At 46.1% G+C, this 20295-nt stretch overlaps 1 protein-coding gene across 1 annotated transcript in view; it reads left to right on the top strand.

Annotated features, from left to right (window-relative positions):
- The first annotated feature begins 7363 nt into the window (after positions 1 to 7363).
- The window catches only part of CDS2 (CDP-diacylglycerol synthase 2), a 64769-nt gene continuing 51837 nt past the window's right edge, over positions 7364 to 20295 (top strand). The window contains exon 1 of the mRNA XM_040414456.1: positions 7364 to 7502. Coding sequence (XP_040270390.1) covers positions 7458 to 7502 — 45 coding nt within the window. The 5' untranslated portion in view covers positions 7364 to 7457. The remainder of the gene's footprint in view (positions 7503 to 20295) is intronic.

The raw sequence follows: 20295 nt of genomic DNA, 5'->3' as shown, positions 1-20295 counted from the left end.
TTAGGGGGGTATAAACCTGTGGTCCTTAAGTGGTTAAGAATGCTATTATTTTCCCTTATAACAATGTTAGAAGGGAAAATAATAAAATCAACAGAACACCTAACCCAAACCTGAACTTCAGTGAAGTAGTAAGGGTTCGGGTCTGGGTACCACATTCAGTTTTTTATCATGCGCGTGCAAAACGCATTGCACTCGCGCGTAAAAAACTGAACGGAATGCAATCGCAGACAAAACTGACTGAAATTGCGTGCCTAGTCTCGCGGGTTTGCCGCAATGCACCCGCGACTCATTCGGACAAAAAAAAGTGACGCCCGTGTGCAAGGGGCCTAATAGGACATGTTCTATCTTTAAACAGAACAACGGAAATACGGATACGGAAGGCATACGGAGTACCTTCCGTTTTTTTGCGGATCCATTGAAATGAATTTTTCCGTATACGGTCCATATACGGAACGCAAAAAAACAGAACGTAATTGGGAAAAAATAAAGTTTGTGTGCAAGAGGCCTAACGTGTGTGGGGAGCTCCCGACTCTCCCGAGAGATGATGCCTGGGTTGCCATTGATCGTGCAAAATGAATATATTTTCGCCAGATCCTTTTATTCTCCAGGGAAATAAGCTGCCGTCAGACGGTGTCTGCCGGCAGCTTTTTTCTCTGTCCCTAAAGAATACACATACGTGTTTGGAAGAGTCGAGTGTGTATGTGTATGGGGGAGCTGGGAGGGAGTCTGCCAACAGCTATTGAACATGTATGGACAGCTTTAGAAAGTAAAATAGTTTTCAAAAATGTTTAAAAATCACCCTTTTTCCCCATTTTACAAATAAAAAAAGACAAATACACAAAATTGGTATCACTGCATCTGGAAATACCCAAACTATTAAAATATAAAATAAAATTCCATATGGTAAATATAACTGAAAAGAAAAATTGGTTATTTTGCCTCCAAATACAGTAATCAAAAAGTCATAGGTATCCTAAAATCGCATCAATAAAAGCTACAGCCCAGAGGTGTGGCTAGGCTTTCCAGCACCAGGGGCAAGGATTCAGCATTGTGCACTTTTGACAGTAGTTATGCCCACCTTTGTGCCACTTCACAGGAGTTATGCCCACCTTTGTGCCACTTCACAGGAGTTATGCCCACCTTTGTGCCACTTCACAGGAGTTATGCCCACCTTTCTGCCCCCTTACAGTAGTTATGCCCACCTTTCTGCCCCCTCACAGTAGTTATGCCCACCTTTCTGCCCCCTCACAGTAGTTATGCCCACCTTTCTGCCCCCTCACAGTAGTTATGTCCTCTTTGTGCTCCCATTTGGCCCCTAGTGTCCTCTCCAGCTCTATAAAAAAAAGAAAAACATAAATACTTACCCGTTTCCCTGAAGATTGGCACATTCAGCGCTCCCAGCAGCACAACGCGCTCACACACACTGCTGGCTGTGCAGGATGCCGATTCCTGGGCTTTCAGCGCTCCTCCCACACAGCCAGCAGCGCAGGGTCGCCTGCTGAGGAGCGCCAGAGCACAGCAGCACAGTGAAGCAGGGATCCGAACGAACTGCCCGGCAGGTGCCCCCCCCCCCCCCCCCCACCAGCCTCTGCCCCAGTGGTCATCCCTCTCTCCCCTAGCCCCTGCTACAGCCTGCCCTGAAAAAAGAGCCCTTACACAGCTCTTTTTATGGAAGTCAAAAGTACAGAAATGCTAAGAAAATTTTATTGATTTTAAAGTTTTATATACCGTATTTTTTGGACTATAAGACACACCCATGATTAGAAGCACAAATATATAAAAATACAGTTTTTTTCTGTATATATTCCTATGGGTTGATACGTTCCAGACACAGTATAAAAGCCAATGCCTCATAAAATTGCCAGCCACAGTGCCTTATATTGCTAGACACAGTGCCCCCTGTCTATGCCAGAGCACTATCATTTTAGAGATAGTCTTGCTGCCTAAGCATACCCAGCCAGAAGCAGTAGCAGGAGTGTGGAGTTACTGGAATGGATGATGTATGACTTTGGAAGGCAGTGATTAAAAAACAAAAGCACAAAAAAGGGAAAGGGCTGCAGTGGGATGGGGAAGATCGAAATAATAAACACAGTAATGTCACAATACAGTGATAAACGTGTACGGTGAAGTCTGAGTACAGTAATAAACACAGTACTGCCAAAAAAAGGAACAACGTGATATCACAATGCACACAATGATGTCACAATACATGTGCAATGCACACAATGATGTCACAATACATACACAATGCACACAATGATGTCACAATACATGTGCAATGCACACAATGATGTCACAATACATACACAATGCACACAGGGATATCACAATACATGTCCAAATAGTAGGGTAAGGCTACTTTCACACCTGCGTTCAGTGCGGATCCGTCTTGTATCTGCACAGACGGATCCGCACCGATAATGCAAACGCTTCTATCCGTTCAGAACGGATCCGTTTGCATTATTCAAATAAAGGTCTAAGTCAAAACGGATCCGTCTTGACTTAAATTGAAAGTCAATGGAGGACGGATCAGTTTTCAATTGCACCATATTGTGTCAGTGAAAACTGATCCGTCCCCATTGACCTACATTGTAAGTCAGGACGGATCCGTTTGGCTCTGCGTCGTCAGGCGGACATCAAAACGCTGCAAACTGCGTTTTAGTGTCCGCCTCAAAAGCGCAACGGAGCCAAACTGATGTGCACAGTTTTTTCAGCTTTATTTTTAGATAGCATGTTCGCATCGACATACGTATGCAGAAAGCTCCTTAACAGCTTTTGTATTTTGAAGGTTGGATCACTCAGTAGTTTTTTCTAAGTCAGAGTGTCATTGAGCTGCCCGTGGGCCTCTGCCACATAGTATTCTTTACTGAGTAGTACTAGGTTTCCCCCCTTGTCTGCCGATTGAGGGGTTATCCCCTTTAAACTACTTAATACAGCCATGGAAAAAGCGACTGCTGTAGGCCGAAAAACCCACCCATGCTCTGAGCCCCTACAAAAAACAAAAACCAGCGTGACACCCCGCCCCTTTGTATTTTAATTCAATGGCCGATATAATTAAAAAGGTCATCAGAGATAACTGGAATATTGTAGCAAGTGATACCAACCTGAAAGATTCCCGCCCCTTGATTGCATTTCGGAGGTGCCATACCTTGCGTGACAAATTGGTCCGCAGCCATTTTAAAGAAACAAAAAAACTCTACTTGGCGAGATGGTTGGTCACCCAAAGGCAATAAAAGGTGCGGCAGCTGCTCTTTTTGCAGGTTCACAGTGGTCACACATATCTTTCGGAGGTATTAACCATAAAGTGAACACACTAATTACATGCAGGAGCAAATATGTAGTTTACCTAATCCTGTGTCTATATTGGCAAGACGGTCCGCTGCCTCTTTGAACGTATCCGTGAACATATACACTCAATCACCTCATAGAACACATACAGTCCGTACAGAACGGGGATAGTTCAGTCCTCAGAGGTCGTTCAGAATCCACCGAGAGGACGGGAATTATTAAGAAAAGAAGGCAGATGGATTTTGTGCTCAAATGCCACCGGTCCTCTGGGACTGAATGAAAAACTTGACATGAGTGTCTTCCTGTGAGGATTCTATATTATGTGTTTTTTTATTGCTTTTATTATTTCACCGATATCTCATTTGAAACATTGATACCTCCCCCCCCCCCCCCCCCCCCCCGTTGCTGATGTGGCCTGCACTCGCAATGATGTGCAACAGCCCAAGTTAGAGCGTGTGGCGCATAAAGGATGATGTCATTTGCGCCAAGGGGTTGTCAGTATTGGCCAGATACGCGAAACGGCCGTCGCCATGTTCTTGTGATTGCACCGTCTGTTATTCCCCTCTCTGTACCCAGCATAAAAGAAATATTCGCATCGAATAGCGAGTGCCGCTTATCTATTTCTATGTGTGGAATCCTATTTGCATCTGACAAGCTGTGCACCACCAGATTGCGAGACCGTGACCCCTGTCTTCTCCATGTGACCGGTGGTGAAGCGATAGTTTGCCGTAGTGCCACCTAATCCTGGACTCTAGATTATCATTTGCACACATATCATGGGTTAAATGGGCAATTTGCAAAAAGGGATGATTATTGGATTTCGGGCCAAGGATGGCACTGTTTGGTGAAAGTGTATCATGAGTGGACAAATGGCACCACTGCTCATAAGTGACATGGAGACTTCAGAGCACTACGAGCCATCGATGTGATCGGTGAATGTCGGCTACGAAGGTGCACAAGGGCGGACTGACACCTATAGTGGAGCAGGTCACCGCCAAAATGAACCAGGGGGCTACCAGACGTGTGTCTAAAGCAGGCATCCTCAAACTGCGGCCCTCCAGCTGTTGTAAAACTACAACTCCCACAATGCTCTGCTGTAGGCCGATACCTGCAGGCTGTTTGGGCATGCTGGGAGTTGTAGTTTTGCAACAGCTGGAGGGCCGCAGTTTGAGGATGCCTGGTCTAAAGCATAGGTTCAGCGAACCCTTATGTGTATAGGGCTCCGAAGCAGACGGAGGTCACTGCACCTCTGCTAACCCATTTTCATCGGCAGAAAAGGCTTCAATGTCCGCGGCAGTTCTGGAATTGGACATCCGCTTATTGGCAAATGATTGCCTTCTCCAATGAGTCGCATTTTCTGCTTCATTGAATGGATGGCTTCATTGAATGGATGGACGTTGGCGTACTAGGTGGGAAACATCGGAGAACAAACCCGTCTCAACCATTGCTGGTGGTGGTAGCGTTTTCATTGCTTTCTCTGCGCCCACTAATCCACATGGACGTCACTCTCAACCAACTTGGGTATGAATCCATCCTTGCAGATGACGTACACACATACATGTCTTCCCTGCGGCAGATGGGATCTTCCAGCAAGACAATGCCTTGATACTGGATGGACATAGGAGCCTGTCCAGCAAGAACCAGTGTCTCTTGTGATCCTATGAAAACCATTTTCCATATCAATTAGTACATAGTGTATATGAAATTTTATTTCCCAGCTGGCAGTTTTGGAAATTACCAATGGTGCATGGGCCTTCTACATCGGTTCCTGATAAAGAGGGACTGTTCCAGATACCAGCCCTAGTACCCCCTCCCCCCCTAACCAGGATCCCATAAGCTGATGATCGGTCTTGGGAAATTCATGTCTCCTACATAAGCAGCGCTCCCTGCAGGTGGTAGCAATACTGATACATGGGGGAAGGTGTCATCTAGAGGAGTTAGAGGGTTTCTACCAGCAGATTTTCACCTATTTAGCTGTCTGACACTAGCGATCTGCTAGTGTCTGCTCTACCTAACCATGCTATTGTAATCCCTTTATCTGCAGCGGTTACCCTAAAAAACTTAGTTTTATTGGTATGCAAATGAGCCTCTAGGTGCTATAGTGTTTTCAGCACCTAGAGGCTCTGTCCACTCACCATTTCTGCCGCCCAGCGCGCTCCTCTCCTCTAGATTGACAGCCTGCTCGCGCCTGCGCCGTGTGCTTCTGTATTCAGCGCAGGCGCAGTGACTGTTAGACTGCTCCCTGCGCCGTAATCGGCGCAGGTGCAGTGAAGATGCCGGCGCAGGAAGACAGTCACTGCGCCGAATACAGAAGCACACGGCGCAGGCGCGAGTAGGCTGTCAATCTAGAGGAGAGGAGCGCGCTGGGCGGCAGAAATGGTGAGTGGACGGAGCCTCTAGGTGCTGAAAAGACTATAGCACCTAGAGGCTCATTTGCATACCAATAAAACTAAGTTTTTTAGGGTAACTGCTGCAGAGAAAGGTAATACATGAACATGGTTAGGTACAGCAGACAGTAGCAGATCGCTAGTGTCAGACAGCTAAATAGGTGAAAATCTGCTGGTAGAAACCCTTTAAAGGTGTTGACCACTGTCTGACTACTGCTGACTAACGTGTATGTAAGATGACCATACGGCCCTTACTAATATATCCTTTGTTGATATTCTGCGCTATTTTCTATATTTCATAAGATATGCTCCTTATTGGCCAAGTCTTTTGTGCTGTCCACATGCATGTCCTGTCCATAAAATGGAGGGTCATGTGACCAGGCAAATTGCCTCCATCCAAATACACTGCACCTGTCGCCTGCATTGATAAGAATTTAGTGCTGGTGCAGTGGGTTAGAAGGGAGAAGACTGAGCGATGTGTCTGGTCACATGACGCTCCAGTAGCGGCCATCTTTGAGGACAGCACAGAAGATTTGCCCAGTGAGAGGATATACCGTAAACAGTACATAAAATCAACAAAGACTATTATTAGTAAGTGCCGTAGTCATCTTACATACACATTGGTCAATAGTAGCCAGAAAGTGGGCCTCCTCTTTAAATATTGTGTTGGGGCTGTGGTTAAACCATCCCTACATCAGGATTTGGCGGTGTCGCCTGTGTGCGGCATTAGTCTCCCCTGCTCCATCTAGTCATTGTGTTGGGAGCTTAGCTTCTTGGATGTTCTCCCCCACTCAGGAGCTTGCACCCTGCCCCCCAGCACATCTGCGCCTTCTTCTAGTGAACTAGTAGCGGATTCTGAGGTTCTCACAGCTGATGCTTTTCAGTGAGTGCGGAGATCCTGAGCAGTCACAGACACTGCATTAACCAGAGCCCTGATGAAAGCAGAACGCACACATTTGCAGGGGCACAGGTTGATATCGGCTGTTCCCTTTAGGGCTAATGCACATTACTGTATGTATCTTGCCGTCTGCAAAACACGGATCTGCAAAAAAACAAAAAACAAACAGACGACAGCCATGTTACTTCCTTTTTTTTTGTAGATCCATAATGCCAAGACTACAACATGTTCTATTTTTTTGTGGAATGGACTTGCGGCCATACTGACATGGAACGCACACGGAGTAATTTCCATTTTTTTTGCAGCCCGTATGTGGAAATGGGCCCAATAAAAAAAAAAAAAAAAAAAAAGGAACGGACACAAAATACGTGTGCTTGACCCCTTAGCGCTAGTAAGATCGGTATGGTAACCAGTAGCGACTCACCATCCTCACTTTTTGCCCACCATAGATTTGAAGAGTGAGACCTATAGACAAATACAGCCACAGCGCCTCCACTAGGTTCCTCAGTGAACCTGCAGCTTATGACGGGATCTGCCCCCAGCTGGCTGCGCACTTTAGGTTTAGGAGGGAGCGGAACCTCCAGCATTATATACAGGCTGCATGACGTCATCACAAAAGGCGTGGTCTAGCCAATGGGCGTGGTCACGTAGCCACCGCTCATTATACGCTGTGTGCGCGCCTTCCTTGTCAGCCAATAGGGGCGGGGTTTGGCTATTGCTTCGTCCAATGGGGGTGAGGATGGCGGCGCGTGTGTCCGCTAGGCGCGCTGCCGCTCAGAGACGGCGGAGGAGGTCGGGGAGCGGTACTGTACGTCAACAAGGGCCCCGGACATCTCTGCACGTTATAGTCCTAGCGGAATAGAAGGCGGCGTCCGTCCTGCAGCATGACGGAGCTGAGGCACCGGGTGACAGGGGAGCTGGACGAGAAGGTACATAGGGGAGGCTGGCAGCGGTACATTCATTGGGTGACATCCTATCAGCGTCTCTCTAGATAGAAGACTGCTTGTGCTGTGCGTTTCATGTCACATGATGCGACTTTCCTTGGACAGGGTTCTCCACTAGGACCAGATGCAGACAGATATTACTGCTGGGCTCCAGGGCAGTGCAGTGTATGGTGTGATTAGGGATCTACCCCATAGGAGTCAGCAGAAGTTCACACCGGTGACCACTGTCCAGATGTTATTACTGCTCATGGTCTTCAGCTCAGGACCCCCATCTAGGAGTCAGATCCGAGAGGCGCTCTTTAAAAGCAGATCCGTCACCGGTCAGGCTGATGTCACAGGTTATGGCTAGGATTTGCAGGAGTTGGACCCATGGCAATCGGTGCAAACTTCCTTTAAAAAAAAAAACCTTTAGGCTACTTCCACACTGGCGATTTGGCTTTCCGTTTGTGAGATCCGTTCAGGGCTCTCACACGCGGTCCAAAACGGATCAGTTTTGCCCTAATGCATTCTGAATGGAAAAGGATCCGCTCAGAACGCATCAGTTTGCCTCCGATCAGTCCCCATTCCGTTCTAGAGGCTGCCTGCAGCGTTTTGGTGTCCGTCTGATGATGCGGAGGCAAACGGATCCGTCCTGGCACATAATGTAAGTCCATGGGGACAGATCCGTTTTCACTGACACAATTGAAAACGGATCACTCTCCCATTGACTATCAATGGTGTTCAAGACGGATCCGTCTTGGCTATGTTACAGATAATACAAACGGATCCGTTCTGAACAGGTTCAGACAGTTGTGTTATCTGAACGGAAACGTTTGTGCAGATCCATGACAGATCTGCACCAAACGCGAGTGTGAAAGTAGCCTTAAAGGGTAAGTATACCTTCGGAGGAATTTTTTGTTTAGGATTGCATTTTACTTATTTTAGGCTCCAAATCATATTTTCAATTGGCCTTTATTAAAAATATTGAGCCGTTCTGTCACAAAGGGTTAACTGTTTTTCTAGCTGTGTGACTGGTTCTTTCACGTTGCCTGCCTTATCTCTAAACTACTGAGAGGTCATAATCACTTATTTAAGCCCCATTCTTATCAGCACTGAGCTATAATGAGTGTTTGTAATGTCAGAGATCAGAGATAAGGAGTCCATCAGCTCTCCAACTGACAGAAAAGACAAAAAATCCACAGGCTGCTACTACATCATGTCAGCTCTGTACAGAAAAAAGGGCTAGTTTTAATAAAGACCAATTAAAAAAATGATTTTTAACTTAAAATACTGGTAAGTACAAAGCCTTTAGAGGGGTTCTGCAGTTTATTTAAACTGATGATCTATCCTCCGAATATATCATCAGCGTCTGTTCGGTGGGGGTCCGACACCCGGGACCCCCGCCGATCAGCTGTTTGAGAAGGCAGTGGCGCTGGCAGTGGCACCGCGGCCTTCTCACTGTTTACCGCCAGCCCAGTGACATCACGACTAGTATCACTGGCCTGGGCGGGGCTAAGCTTCATTCAAGTGAACAGAGCTTAGCCCCGCCCAGGCCAGTGATACCAGTCGTGATGTCACTGCGGTAAACAGCGAGAAGGCCACTGCACTACTGCCGGCGCCACTGCCTTCTCAAACAGCTGATCGGCGGGGGTCCCGGGTGTCGGACCCCCGCCGAACAGATGCTGATGATCTATCCAGAGGATAGATCATCAGTTTAAAATAACTGTAGAAGCCCTTTAAGGATGCCCAGAGATTGGCGCTTCTTCCTAAGCTGCACCTGTACTTTCTCTGGTTTCGTGCTACATGTACGGATACAGCGTGGCATTCTGAGGTCATACATCCATACCTCCCAACTGTTTGGACGGTTAGAGGGACACTTGTGATTCATTGTGTGAAAGTCCAGTTTTCCTGTATATTTCTACACTTTAATACGTTTTGCGCTATCGTGCACTAAGAAAATTATCAGAATATAGAAATGACTAAAATCCAAAGTGCATCAAAAATGTAATAATGTGCAAGTTGGGGTCAAATATCCAAACACTTTCTTGGTCACTATTGTAAATGTGAGGGTTCATGCAGACCTTCAGGATTCATGTGCGGAGATGCTGGCAATCCGCATCAATTGGTGCAGATTTTACTAAGTGAAGAAAATCCGGTCAGGAAAAATAAAATAAATTGACATGCTGCGGATTTTAAAGTCCGCACCGCAGGTCAAAATCTGCATCGTGTGCATTGAGAATTTCAAATTCTCATAGAATACAATGTACACGACATATTGCAGATCAAAAAGAGGGACATTTAAGGAGAAAATAGGGACTGGGAGTAGGGATCGACCGATTATCGGTTTTACCGATATTATCGGCCGATATTCAGGATTTTGAACGTTATCAGTATCGGCATCTATTTTGCCGATATACCGATAATGTATTGGGAACACAGATCGCCCTGCTGTCAGCGCTCTCTGTGTTCCCTCCGCAGCACAGGGGAGAAGGAAGCCGTGTCTCCTCCCCCTGTGATGCTGCTGCCGCTGCCGCCAATTAGAGGAGAGAGGACAAGAGGAGGGGAGGGGCTGTGGCCACTGCTCCACCAATGAAGATGAGTCTTTCATTAATTCATATACAGGAGGCGGGAGCTGCAGAATCACATAGCCGGCTCCCGACCTCTATGAGCGGTAGCTGCGATCTGCGGTAGTTAACCCCTTAGGTGCCGCAGATCGCAGCTACCGCTCATAGAGGTCGGGAGCCGGCTATGTGATTCTGCAGCCAGCTCCCGCCTCCTGTATATGAATTAATGAGAGACTTATCTTCATTGGTGGCGCAGTGCGCCCCCCCCCCAAGCCCCCCAGTATTAATCATTGGTGGCGCAGTGCGCCCCCCCACCCCCATCCCAGTATTAAAAACATTGGTGGTGCAGTGCGCCCCCCCCCACCCAGTATTAATCATTGGTGGCAGTGGCCACAGGATCCCCTCTCCCCTGCTCCTCCGATCGGAGCCCCAGCAGTGTAATCCTGGGGCTCCGATCGGTTACCATGGCAGCCAGGACGCTACTGAAGCCCTGGCTGCCATGGTAAGCTCCATGCTGCTGTGTGCACAAAGCACAGAGCAGCAGGGACAGTGTGAGCTCCTATTCACCCTGATAGAGATCTATCAGGGTGAATAGAACAAGGGTTCTAGTCCCTAAGGGGGCTAAAAGTTAGTAAAAAAAAAAATATTAAGTATAAATGAAAAAGAAAGATTAAAAAAATAAAATAAAATACACGTTAACAATAAACATAAATTTTCAGCAGATTTGTGTAGGAAATTATTTTTTTTTAAAAGTGAAAATTCCCAGAATATCGGTATAAATTATCGGCTATCGGCCTGAAAGTTCACAAATTATCGGTATCGGCCCTAAAAAATCAATATCGGTCGATCCCTACTTGGGAGGTCTGCACATGTGCGGTTACCTCAGCTTGGCCAAAACGTTTACGGGCACCCTAAATACGTTTTCCTAACTAAGGATATGCTAACACTTGATAACCAGAGGGGTCCAAGCCCTATCATACCCCCACGTTCGCTGAAATGAAGGGGGCACAAGGCTCTGTTGGATGCTGTATCCAAAATACGCATTGGAAACCTTTGCAGATTATCATGCTGCGGATCTGACCGCTGATGAGGCCCATCAGTAAGGGGAATGCTCGTGTGACCCCCGGCCTGCATTACAAATCTGCATGTGAAAATTTGTGACCCTATAAACGACTACACAGATCTCCACCGAAATTCGCATACATAGTTTTGTAGTTTCTGGGTGTGGAGACTGTTTCAGTTCACTTACAGCAAGCAGCTGTACTAAATATCAAAAAACATTCAGAGCTTCACATCTCCGGTGAAGTTTTCCAGCAGAGAACAACCTGCCGGAGTTCACCGGATTCGACAGATCACTGCCGGATCCCTATTGACAATAATGGGATCCAGCGGTGATCCGGCTGCTTTGCGGCGTAAATGCTGGGTTTAATCTGGACAAAGACCCTTCCATGGAACGGTTTTTGGTCCAGGTCATCTTGCTGCAGATGAGAACATGGCCTTAGCAAAATGGTGGGTCACCTTCTTTCATGCCGATGAGTCCTGATACTCGCGAGGACCCGCTTCTCCCTGACGCTCATTGACATAGTTGTATTCTACTGCGGTCAGCATCGGGCGCTGGTAGAACCCGGTCCTTACGTGTTTCTGGACTCATCGATTCAGGCCGTGTATTGAACCGCCCCAGCACCTACAAAGAGCATCCGTCACCTCTCCTGACTGGTCTGTCTTAGTAACTGTGTGATACCTTTCAGGACCATCTGTCCTTATGACTCGATGATGTCATTCCTCTATTATTCCTGCTAGACGTTTATGAATGAATTGGCACCAGTCTGCAATAAAGGTCCATCTGGGTGTTACCAGTTGGGGGGTGTCCCTGCACAGTCTGACACTATTCAGTCACCTCCCCAACTGGGACCTTAATTGCAGACTGCTGGCAGTTCATTCATAAACTTCTTGTAGCAATAATAGAGGAATGGCACAACATAGTCGTAGGAATAGATGCTCCAGAGTTATTACATGGGGAATGCAAGTAGTTACTGGATCAGACATGTCAGGAGAGGCGACGGGTGCTCTGTAAGCTTTATTTGACTATGACCAGAAAATCCCATTAAGGGTCCATTCACACGTCCATATGTGTTTTGCGGATCCGCAAAATATGGACACCGGCAATGTGCGTTCTGCATTTTGTGGACCGCACATCACTGGCACTCTCATAGAAAATGCCTTTTCTTGTCCGTAATTTCAGACAAGAATAGGACATGTTCTATTTTTTTGCAAATCCGGATGCGGACAGCACATTCCGGCCCCATTGAAAATGAATGGGTCCGCACATGTTCTGCAAAATTGCGGACCCATTTTGTGGACGTGTTAATGGACCTTAAATAGCATTTCCAGGAGGGAAGAAGGATCGTTGTGCTGGACGCTGCAGGACACAAGTATCTACTGTAGAAATCCAGCGGACTATACATTTGTGGCCAAAAGTTTTGAGACTGACACAAATTTAGATTTTCACAAGGTTTCAGCTCCAGTCACATGTGTCTATGGTACGCTGAAGTACAAGTCTAAGCATTTCCTTTTATTGCCTGGTGTTTCAGGTCTACTAATCCTGTAGCTGGTGGACCTGCCCAGGAGTCATCACAGGGGCTCAGACTGGATGAAGAGACGTTTACCAGCATGCCCTGATACCTATAGGCTGTCCAAGCATGCTGGGAGTTGTAGTTTTGCAACAGCTGGAGGGCCATAGGTTGGACATCCCTGCTCTATACCAACTATTGGTTGGCTTGCTTTGAGACAGGTTTTTATGCCAGAATTGTGGTGCAAAAATGGACCTCCTATACCCGCCGCGTTGTCAAGCACATCTGCTAAAAGTGTAGAAACCGTAGAGGCTCCAAATTGTGCCATTTTGCGCCACTTATTTAGACCGTTTTTTTGACACATTAGTGAATCTGTGTTTAAAGGGGCTTATACTGATAACCTAGCTTCAGGATAAGTCATCAATATCTGGTCGGCGGTGGTCCGACACCCAGCACCCCCACCGATCAGCTGTTGAAGAGGAGCTCCATGCAAGCGCCACTTCCTCTTCTTGTAAGCGCATTGTAATTACCAGTACTCGCTCCTTTCACTTGAATGGAGCGAGTACTTGTAATTACATTATGCCACCGACGGGCAGTGTAATGGAGAGGAAGCAGCACTGGCATGGAGCTCTTCTTCAAACTGCTGATCCGGAGGATGGGTCATCAATACAAAACCCCTGCACAACCCCTTTAAAGGCGATCCCCCATTATTACATGTGATCCATATGATATCCAGAATGGAGCTATGCGGCCATTTATTGCCCACTGGATGGCTCACAGCGCTGCTGTACAGGGAGAGCGGTGCAGGGTACCATTCCTGTTGTACCCTAAGGCCACAGCTCGATGAAAACTTCTAAAACTCTCTAATATACTTTTGTTCCAGTTCTTCACCATTTTCAAGATGTTTGTACATTCTTAGGTCTCATACACACGGCTGTTGTTTGGCCGTTCCGTGCATTTGGGACCGCGATTTGCAGTCCCCAATGCATGGGTGCCATCCATGCGCCTGCCGCGATGGATCTAGACCCACGTTCTATATATTTTTTTGCAGTGCGGAGGCACAGACACAAACACCCACACACATAGTACATAAGCACCGTCTGGATTGCATACGGGCACAGCTGGGCAACGGCAGTGTGCATTAACCCCTTATTTAGATTCACAGTCCTCTCCGAAGGCGGATACTGATGTGTCCCATCTAGGAAATGCCCTGTGAGCTAAGCGTGTCCTCCGCTCAGAGCAGGAGCACTGTGAACCTGTGAATGTAGGGACCTTTTACACAGGCCGATGACTGGGAACCAACGACGCTCATTCCCGATCACTGCCCCGTGTAAATGTGCTGCTGATCAGATCAAATCTCCATATGTCTAGTCTCTATTCAGGTACTGCGCGATGCACTCCCTATGCACCTTCACGATCTGTCAGTGCCCAAGAGCACACCGTATACAGTAACTATACACCCTCAGATTGGTAATTACCTGTTTCTGAGTCTTTGTCTGTTCGACTGTATGTCCTGTGTCTTCAAGAATGAAGGGAATACGGGAGGCTGGACCCTATTGATTTAGCTGATATTGAGCTTTCCCCGGCCGGTGGCACAGCTCAGTTTGAAAAGTCTGCTTACTCGCGCTCACACGGAGCGCTGTGTGACGTCACAGTAAGAACTACGGGTGACTAGGAGGACCAAAGTTACTCCAACGCATCAGCAGCACGTCGCCCTGCGTGAGTGTGCTGCCAACAAATAAAAGCGCAGGCATTACTGATCGCGTCCCCCTATTGATCTGTCGTCCCTTTATTCCTGATTGCTGAATGTAAACGGCACTTGCTGTATTGTCAGAACCTGGTAAAGCAGTTCTCTCACTTCAGCAAATGCCATTTAGGCTACATTCACACGACTGTAAGTGTTTTGCGGTCTGCAAATTGCGGATAAGCAAAACACGGATACCGGCCGCGTACGTTCCGCATTTTGCGGACCACACGTGGCCGGCTCTATATAGAGAATGCCTATTCTTGTCCGCAGTTGCGGACAAGAATAGGACATGCTCTATAAATTTTTGCAGGGCCGCGTAACGGAACAACGAATGCGGACAGCACACGGTGTGCTGTCCGCTTCTTTTGCGGCCCCATTGAAAGGAATGGGTCCTCGCCCATTCCGCAAAATTGCGGAAAGGGTGCAGATCCATTTATACGGTCATGTGAATGCACCCTTATCATGTAGAGAAAGTTAATACAAGCACTCACTAATGTATTGTAATTGTCCATGTTGCCTCCTTTGCTGGCTGGATTCATCTTGCCATCACATTATGCACTGCTCATATCCAGGGGTTATGCAGCTCAGATACGAGGTGGCCGGGATGTGAGCTGCTGTGTATGCATGGCTATGTGCGCGCCCACGGTCCCGGTCACCAGAGAGGTGGGTGCTTTTTCCTATAGTGTGCAAGCACAGCCACTGCTGGTGGATTTGAGGGTGGTTGTAACACCTGGAAAAGAGCAGTGTATAATGCGAGGGAAAAATAAATCCAGCCAGCAAAGGAAGCAATGTGGACAATCACAATACATTAGTAAGTGTCTTGTAGTAACGTTCTCTACATGTTAAACGCCATTTGCTGAAGTGAGACAACTGCTTTAAGGGATAGAAATCTGAACGGAAAACAAGAGTGTTCTTATTCACTGACAGCAAACAAATGTTTTCAAATTGGTAAGGCTAGTTTCAAACTAGCGCTTTCGTTGTCCTGCAGGCTGTTCTGGCAGAGGAGCAGCCTGCCGGAGATCACATCTGACATAACCAGAAACTGCCAGAGCACCGCCAGGCCCCATTGACTTTAATGGGACCCAGTGGGAAACAGGCTGGATCCCTGCCAAGTCCCATTATATTCAGTGGACTCTGGCAGGTAAAGGTAGTGTCCGGCTATGGAATAGAAACACAAACTACGAGAAAGTTCTTAAAGTCTTATTTTATAAACTGATTGAAAAAGCCATTTAAAAGAAATTTCCATATTTTTTTTTTTTTTTTTTTTTTTTTTTTTTTTTTCCCCCCCCCCCCCAGCAGTACCAGTGTAGTCTTCCATTTCTACTCCCTGCCGCTGAGCTCAAACTCCCTGGCCCCGAGTGGTCTTCATTCGGCTTCTAGTCCACGTCTGTCATCTTCCACATGGATGGGGTCACATGCGCCACTGCAGCTAATGACTGGCCTGAGCGGTAACATGTCACTGATGGGTCACATGCTGCTCGAGGACATGTCACTGCTGAGCATAGTCTGCATTGGCACACATGACATTACATAGTAACATAGTACATAAGGCCGAAAAAAGACATTTGTCCATCCAGTTCGGCCTGTCATCCTGCAAGTTGATCCAGAGGAAGGCAAAAAAACCCTGTGAGGTAGAAGCCAATTTTCCTGACTTTAGGGGAATAAAAAATTCCTTCCCGACTCCAATCAGGCAATCAGAATAACTCCCTGGATCAACGGCCCCTCTCTAGTAGCTATAGCCTGTAATATTATTACACTCCAGAAATACATCCAGGCCCCTCTTGAATTCCTTTATTGTACTCACCATCACCACCTCCTCAGGCAGAGAGTTCCATAGTCTCACTGCTCTTACCGTAAAGAATCCTCTTCTATGTTTGTGTACAAACCTTCTTTCCTCCAGACGCAGAGGATGTCCCCTCGTCACAGTCACAGTCCTGGGGATAAATAGCTGATGGGAGAGATCTCTGTACTGACCCCTGATATATTTATACATATTAATTAGATCTCCCCTCAGTCGTCTTTTTTCTAAAGTGAATAACCCTAATTTTGATAATCTTTCAGGGTACTGTAGTTGCCCCATTCCAGTTATTACTTTAGTTGCCCTCCATCTGGACCTTCTCCAGCTCTGCTATGTCTGCCTTGTTCACAGGAGCCCAGAACTGTACACAGTACTCCATGTGTGGTCTGACCAGTGATTTGTAAAGTGGTAGGACTATGTTCTTATCACGGGCATCTATGCCCCTTTTGATGCAACCCGTTATCTTATTGGCCTTGGCAGCAGCTGCCTGACACTGGTTTTTTGCAGCTTAGTTTGCTGTTTATTAAAATTCCTAGATCCTTTTCCATGTCAGTGTTACCGAGTGTTTTACCATTTAGTATGTACGGGTGACTTGCATTATTCCTTCCCATGTGCATAACTTTACATTTGTCAGTGAAATCTCATCTGCCACTTCTCTGCCCAAGCCTCCAATCTATCCAGATCCCTCTGTAGCAGTATACTGTCCTCTTCAGTGTAAATTACTTTACACAGTTTAGTGTCATCTGCGAAAATTGATACTTTACTGTGCAAGCCTTCTACAAGATCATTAATAAATATATTGAAGAGACTAGAGCCCAATACTGACCCCTGAGGCACTCCGCTAGTGACAGTGACCCAATCTGAGTGTGTACCGTTAAGGCTACTTTCACACTAGCGTTCGGGTGTCCGCTCGTGCGCACCGTTTGAAGGGGCTCACGAGCGGCCCCGAAAGCATCCGTCTGGCCCCAATGCATTCTCAGTGGAGGCGGATCCACTGAGAATGCATCCGCCTGCCAGCGCTCAGCCTCCGCTCCGCTCAGTGAGCGGACACCTGAACGCTGCTTGCAGCGTTCGGGTGTCCGCCTGGCCGTGCGGAGGCGAGCGGATCCGTCCAGACTTACAATGTAAGTCAATGGGGACGGATCCGCTTGAAGATGACACCATATGGCTCAATCTTCAAGCGGATCTGTTCCCCATTGACTTACAATGTAAAGTCTGAACGGATCCGCTCAGACAACTTTCACACTTAGAAAATTTTCTAAGTTTTAATGCAGACGGATCCGTTCTGAACGGATGCGAACGTCTGCATTATCGGAGCGGATCCGTCTGATGAAACATCAGACGGATCCGCTCCGAACGCAAGTGTGAAAGTAGCCTTATAACCACCCTCTGTTTTCTATCACTCAGCCAGTTACTTACCCACATACAGACGCTTTCTCCCAGTCCGAGCATTCTCATTTTATATACTAACCTTTTATGTGGTACAGTGTCAAATGCTTTGGAGAAGTCCAGATATACGACATCCATTGATTCGCCGCTGTCAAGTCTAGAACTTACCTCCTCATAGAAACTGATTAAATTAGTTTGGCATGACCGATCCCTCACAAAGCCATGCTGATATGGCTTTATTTGCTTATTTCCGTTGAGATGCTCTAAGATAGCATCTCTCAGAAAACCTTCAAACAGTTTACCCACAACAGATGTTACACTTACCGGCCTATAGTTTCCAGGCTCTGTTTTTGGCCCCTTTTTGAATATTGGCACCACATATGCCACGCGACAATCCTGTGGGACATTCCCTGTCAGTATAGAGTCTGCAAATATCAGAAATAAGGGTCTGGCTATGACATTACTTAATTCCCTTAGGATACGGGGGTGTATGCCATCTGGTCCTGGCGATTTGTCTATTTCAATCTTTTTAAGTCGCTGATGTACTTCTTCCTGGGTCAGACAGGACACTTTTAATGGGGAATTTACTTTTACATTCTGCATGTCATCTGACAGTTTATTTTCCTCAGTGAATACATTGGAGAAAAAAATATTTAACAGCTTTGCTTTCTCCTCGTCGCTCTCTGCGACTCCCCCCTCATTACTCTTTAACCACCTCAGCCCCCAGTGCTTAAACACCCTGAAAGACCAGGCCACTTTTTACACTTCTGACCTACACTACTTTCACCGTTTATTGCTCGGTCATGCAACTTACCACCCAAATGAATTTTACCTCCTTTTCTTCTCACTAATAGAGCTTTCATTTGGTGGTATTTCATTGCTGCTGACATTTTTACTTTTTTTGTTATTAATCGAAATTTAACGATTTTTTTGCAAAAAAATGACATTTTTCACTTTCAGTTGTAAAATTTTGCAAAAAAAAACGACATCCATATAGAAATTTTGCTCTTAATTTATAGTTCTACATGTCTTTGATAAAAAAAAAATGTTTGGGTAAAAAAAAAAATGGTTTGGGTAAAAGTTATAGCGTTTACAAACTATGGTACAAAAATGTGAATTTCCGCTTTTTGAAGCAGCTCTGACTTTCTGAGCACCTGTCATGTTTCCTGAGGTTCTACAATGCCCAGACAGTACAAACACCCCACACATGACCCCATTTCTGAAAGTACACACCCTAAGGTATTCGCTGATGGGCATAGTGAGTTCATAGAACTTTTTATTTTTTGTCACAAGTTAGCGGAAAATGATGATTTTTTTTTTTTTTTTTTTTTTCTTACAAAGTCTCATATTCCACTAACTTGTGACAAAAAATAAAAAGTTCTATGAACTCACTATGCCCATCAGCGAATACCTTGGGGTCTCTTCTTTCCAAAATGGGGTCACTTGTGGGGTAGTTATACTGCCCTGGCATTCTAGGGGCCCAAATGTGTGGTAAGGAGTTTGAAATCAAATTCAGTAAAAAATGACCTGTGAAATCCGAAAGGTGCTCTTTGGAATATGGGCCCCTTTGCCCACCTAGGCTGCAAAAAAGTGTCACACATCTGGTATCCCCGTACTCAGGAGAAGTTGAGGAATGTGTTTTGGGGTGTCTTTTTACATATACCCATGCTGGGTGAGATAAATATCTTGGTCAAATGACAACTTTGTATAAAAAAATGGGAAAAGTTGTCTTTTGCCAAGATATTTCTCTCACCCAGCATGGGTATATATAAAATGACACCCCAAAACACATTCCCCACCTTCTCCTGAGTACGGAGATACCAGATGTGTGACACTTTTTTGCAGCCTAGGTGGGCAAAGGGGCCCATATTCCAAAGAGCACCTTTCGGATTTCACTCATCATTTTTTACAGAATTTGATTTCAAACTCCTTACCACACATTTGGGCCCCTAGAATGCCAGGGCAGTATAACTACCCCACAAGTGACCCCATTTTGGAAAGAAGACACCCCAAGCTATTCCGTGAGGGGCATGGCGAGTTCCTAGAATTTTTTATTTTTTGTCACAAGTTAGTGGAAAATGATGATTTTTTTTTTTTTTTTTTTTTTTTTTTTCATACAAAGTCTCATATTCCACTAACTTGTGACAAAAAATAAAAACTTCCATGAACTCACTATGCCCATCAGCGAATACCTTGGGGTCTCTTCTTTCCAAAATGGGGTCACTTGTGGGGTAGTTATACTGCCCTGGCATTCTAGGGGCCCAAATGTGTGGTAAGGAGTTTGAAATCAAATTCTGTAAAAAATGACGAGTGAAATCCGAAAGGTGCTCTTTGGAATATGGGCCCCTTTGCCCACCTAGGCTGCAAAAAAGTGTCACACATGTGGTATTGCTGTACTCAGGAGAAGTTGAGGAATGTGTTTTGGGGTGTCTTTTTACATATACCCATGCTGGGTGAGATAAATATCTTGGTCAAATGACAACTTTATATAAAAAAATGGGAAAAGTTGTCTTTTGCCAAGATATTTCTCTCACCCAGCATGGGTATATATAAAATGACACCCCAAAACACATTCCCCACCTTCTCCTGAGTACGGAGATACCAGATGTGTGACACTTTTTTGCAGCCTAGGTGGGCAAAAGGGGCCCATATTCCAAAGAGCACCTTTCGGATTTCACAGGTCATTTTTTACTGAATTTGATTTCAAACTCCTTACCACACATTTGGGCCC

The sequence above is a fragment of the Bufo bufo genome, chromosome 1 (genome assembly GCF_905171765.1).
Source record: "Bufo bufo chromosome 1, aBufBuf1.1, whole genome shotgun sequence".
Lineage (NCBI taxonomy): Eukaryota > Metazoa > Chordata > Amphibia > Anura > Bufonidae > Bufo > Bufo bufo.
Note: the sequence above shows the minus strand (reverse complement) of the source record. Positions and strands in the feature narration are given on the sequence as shown.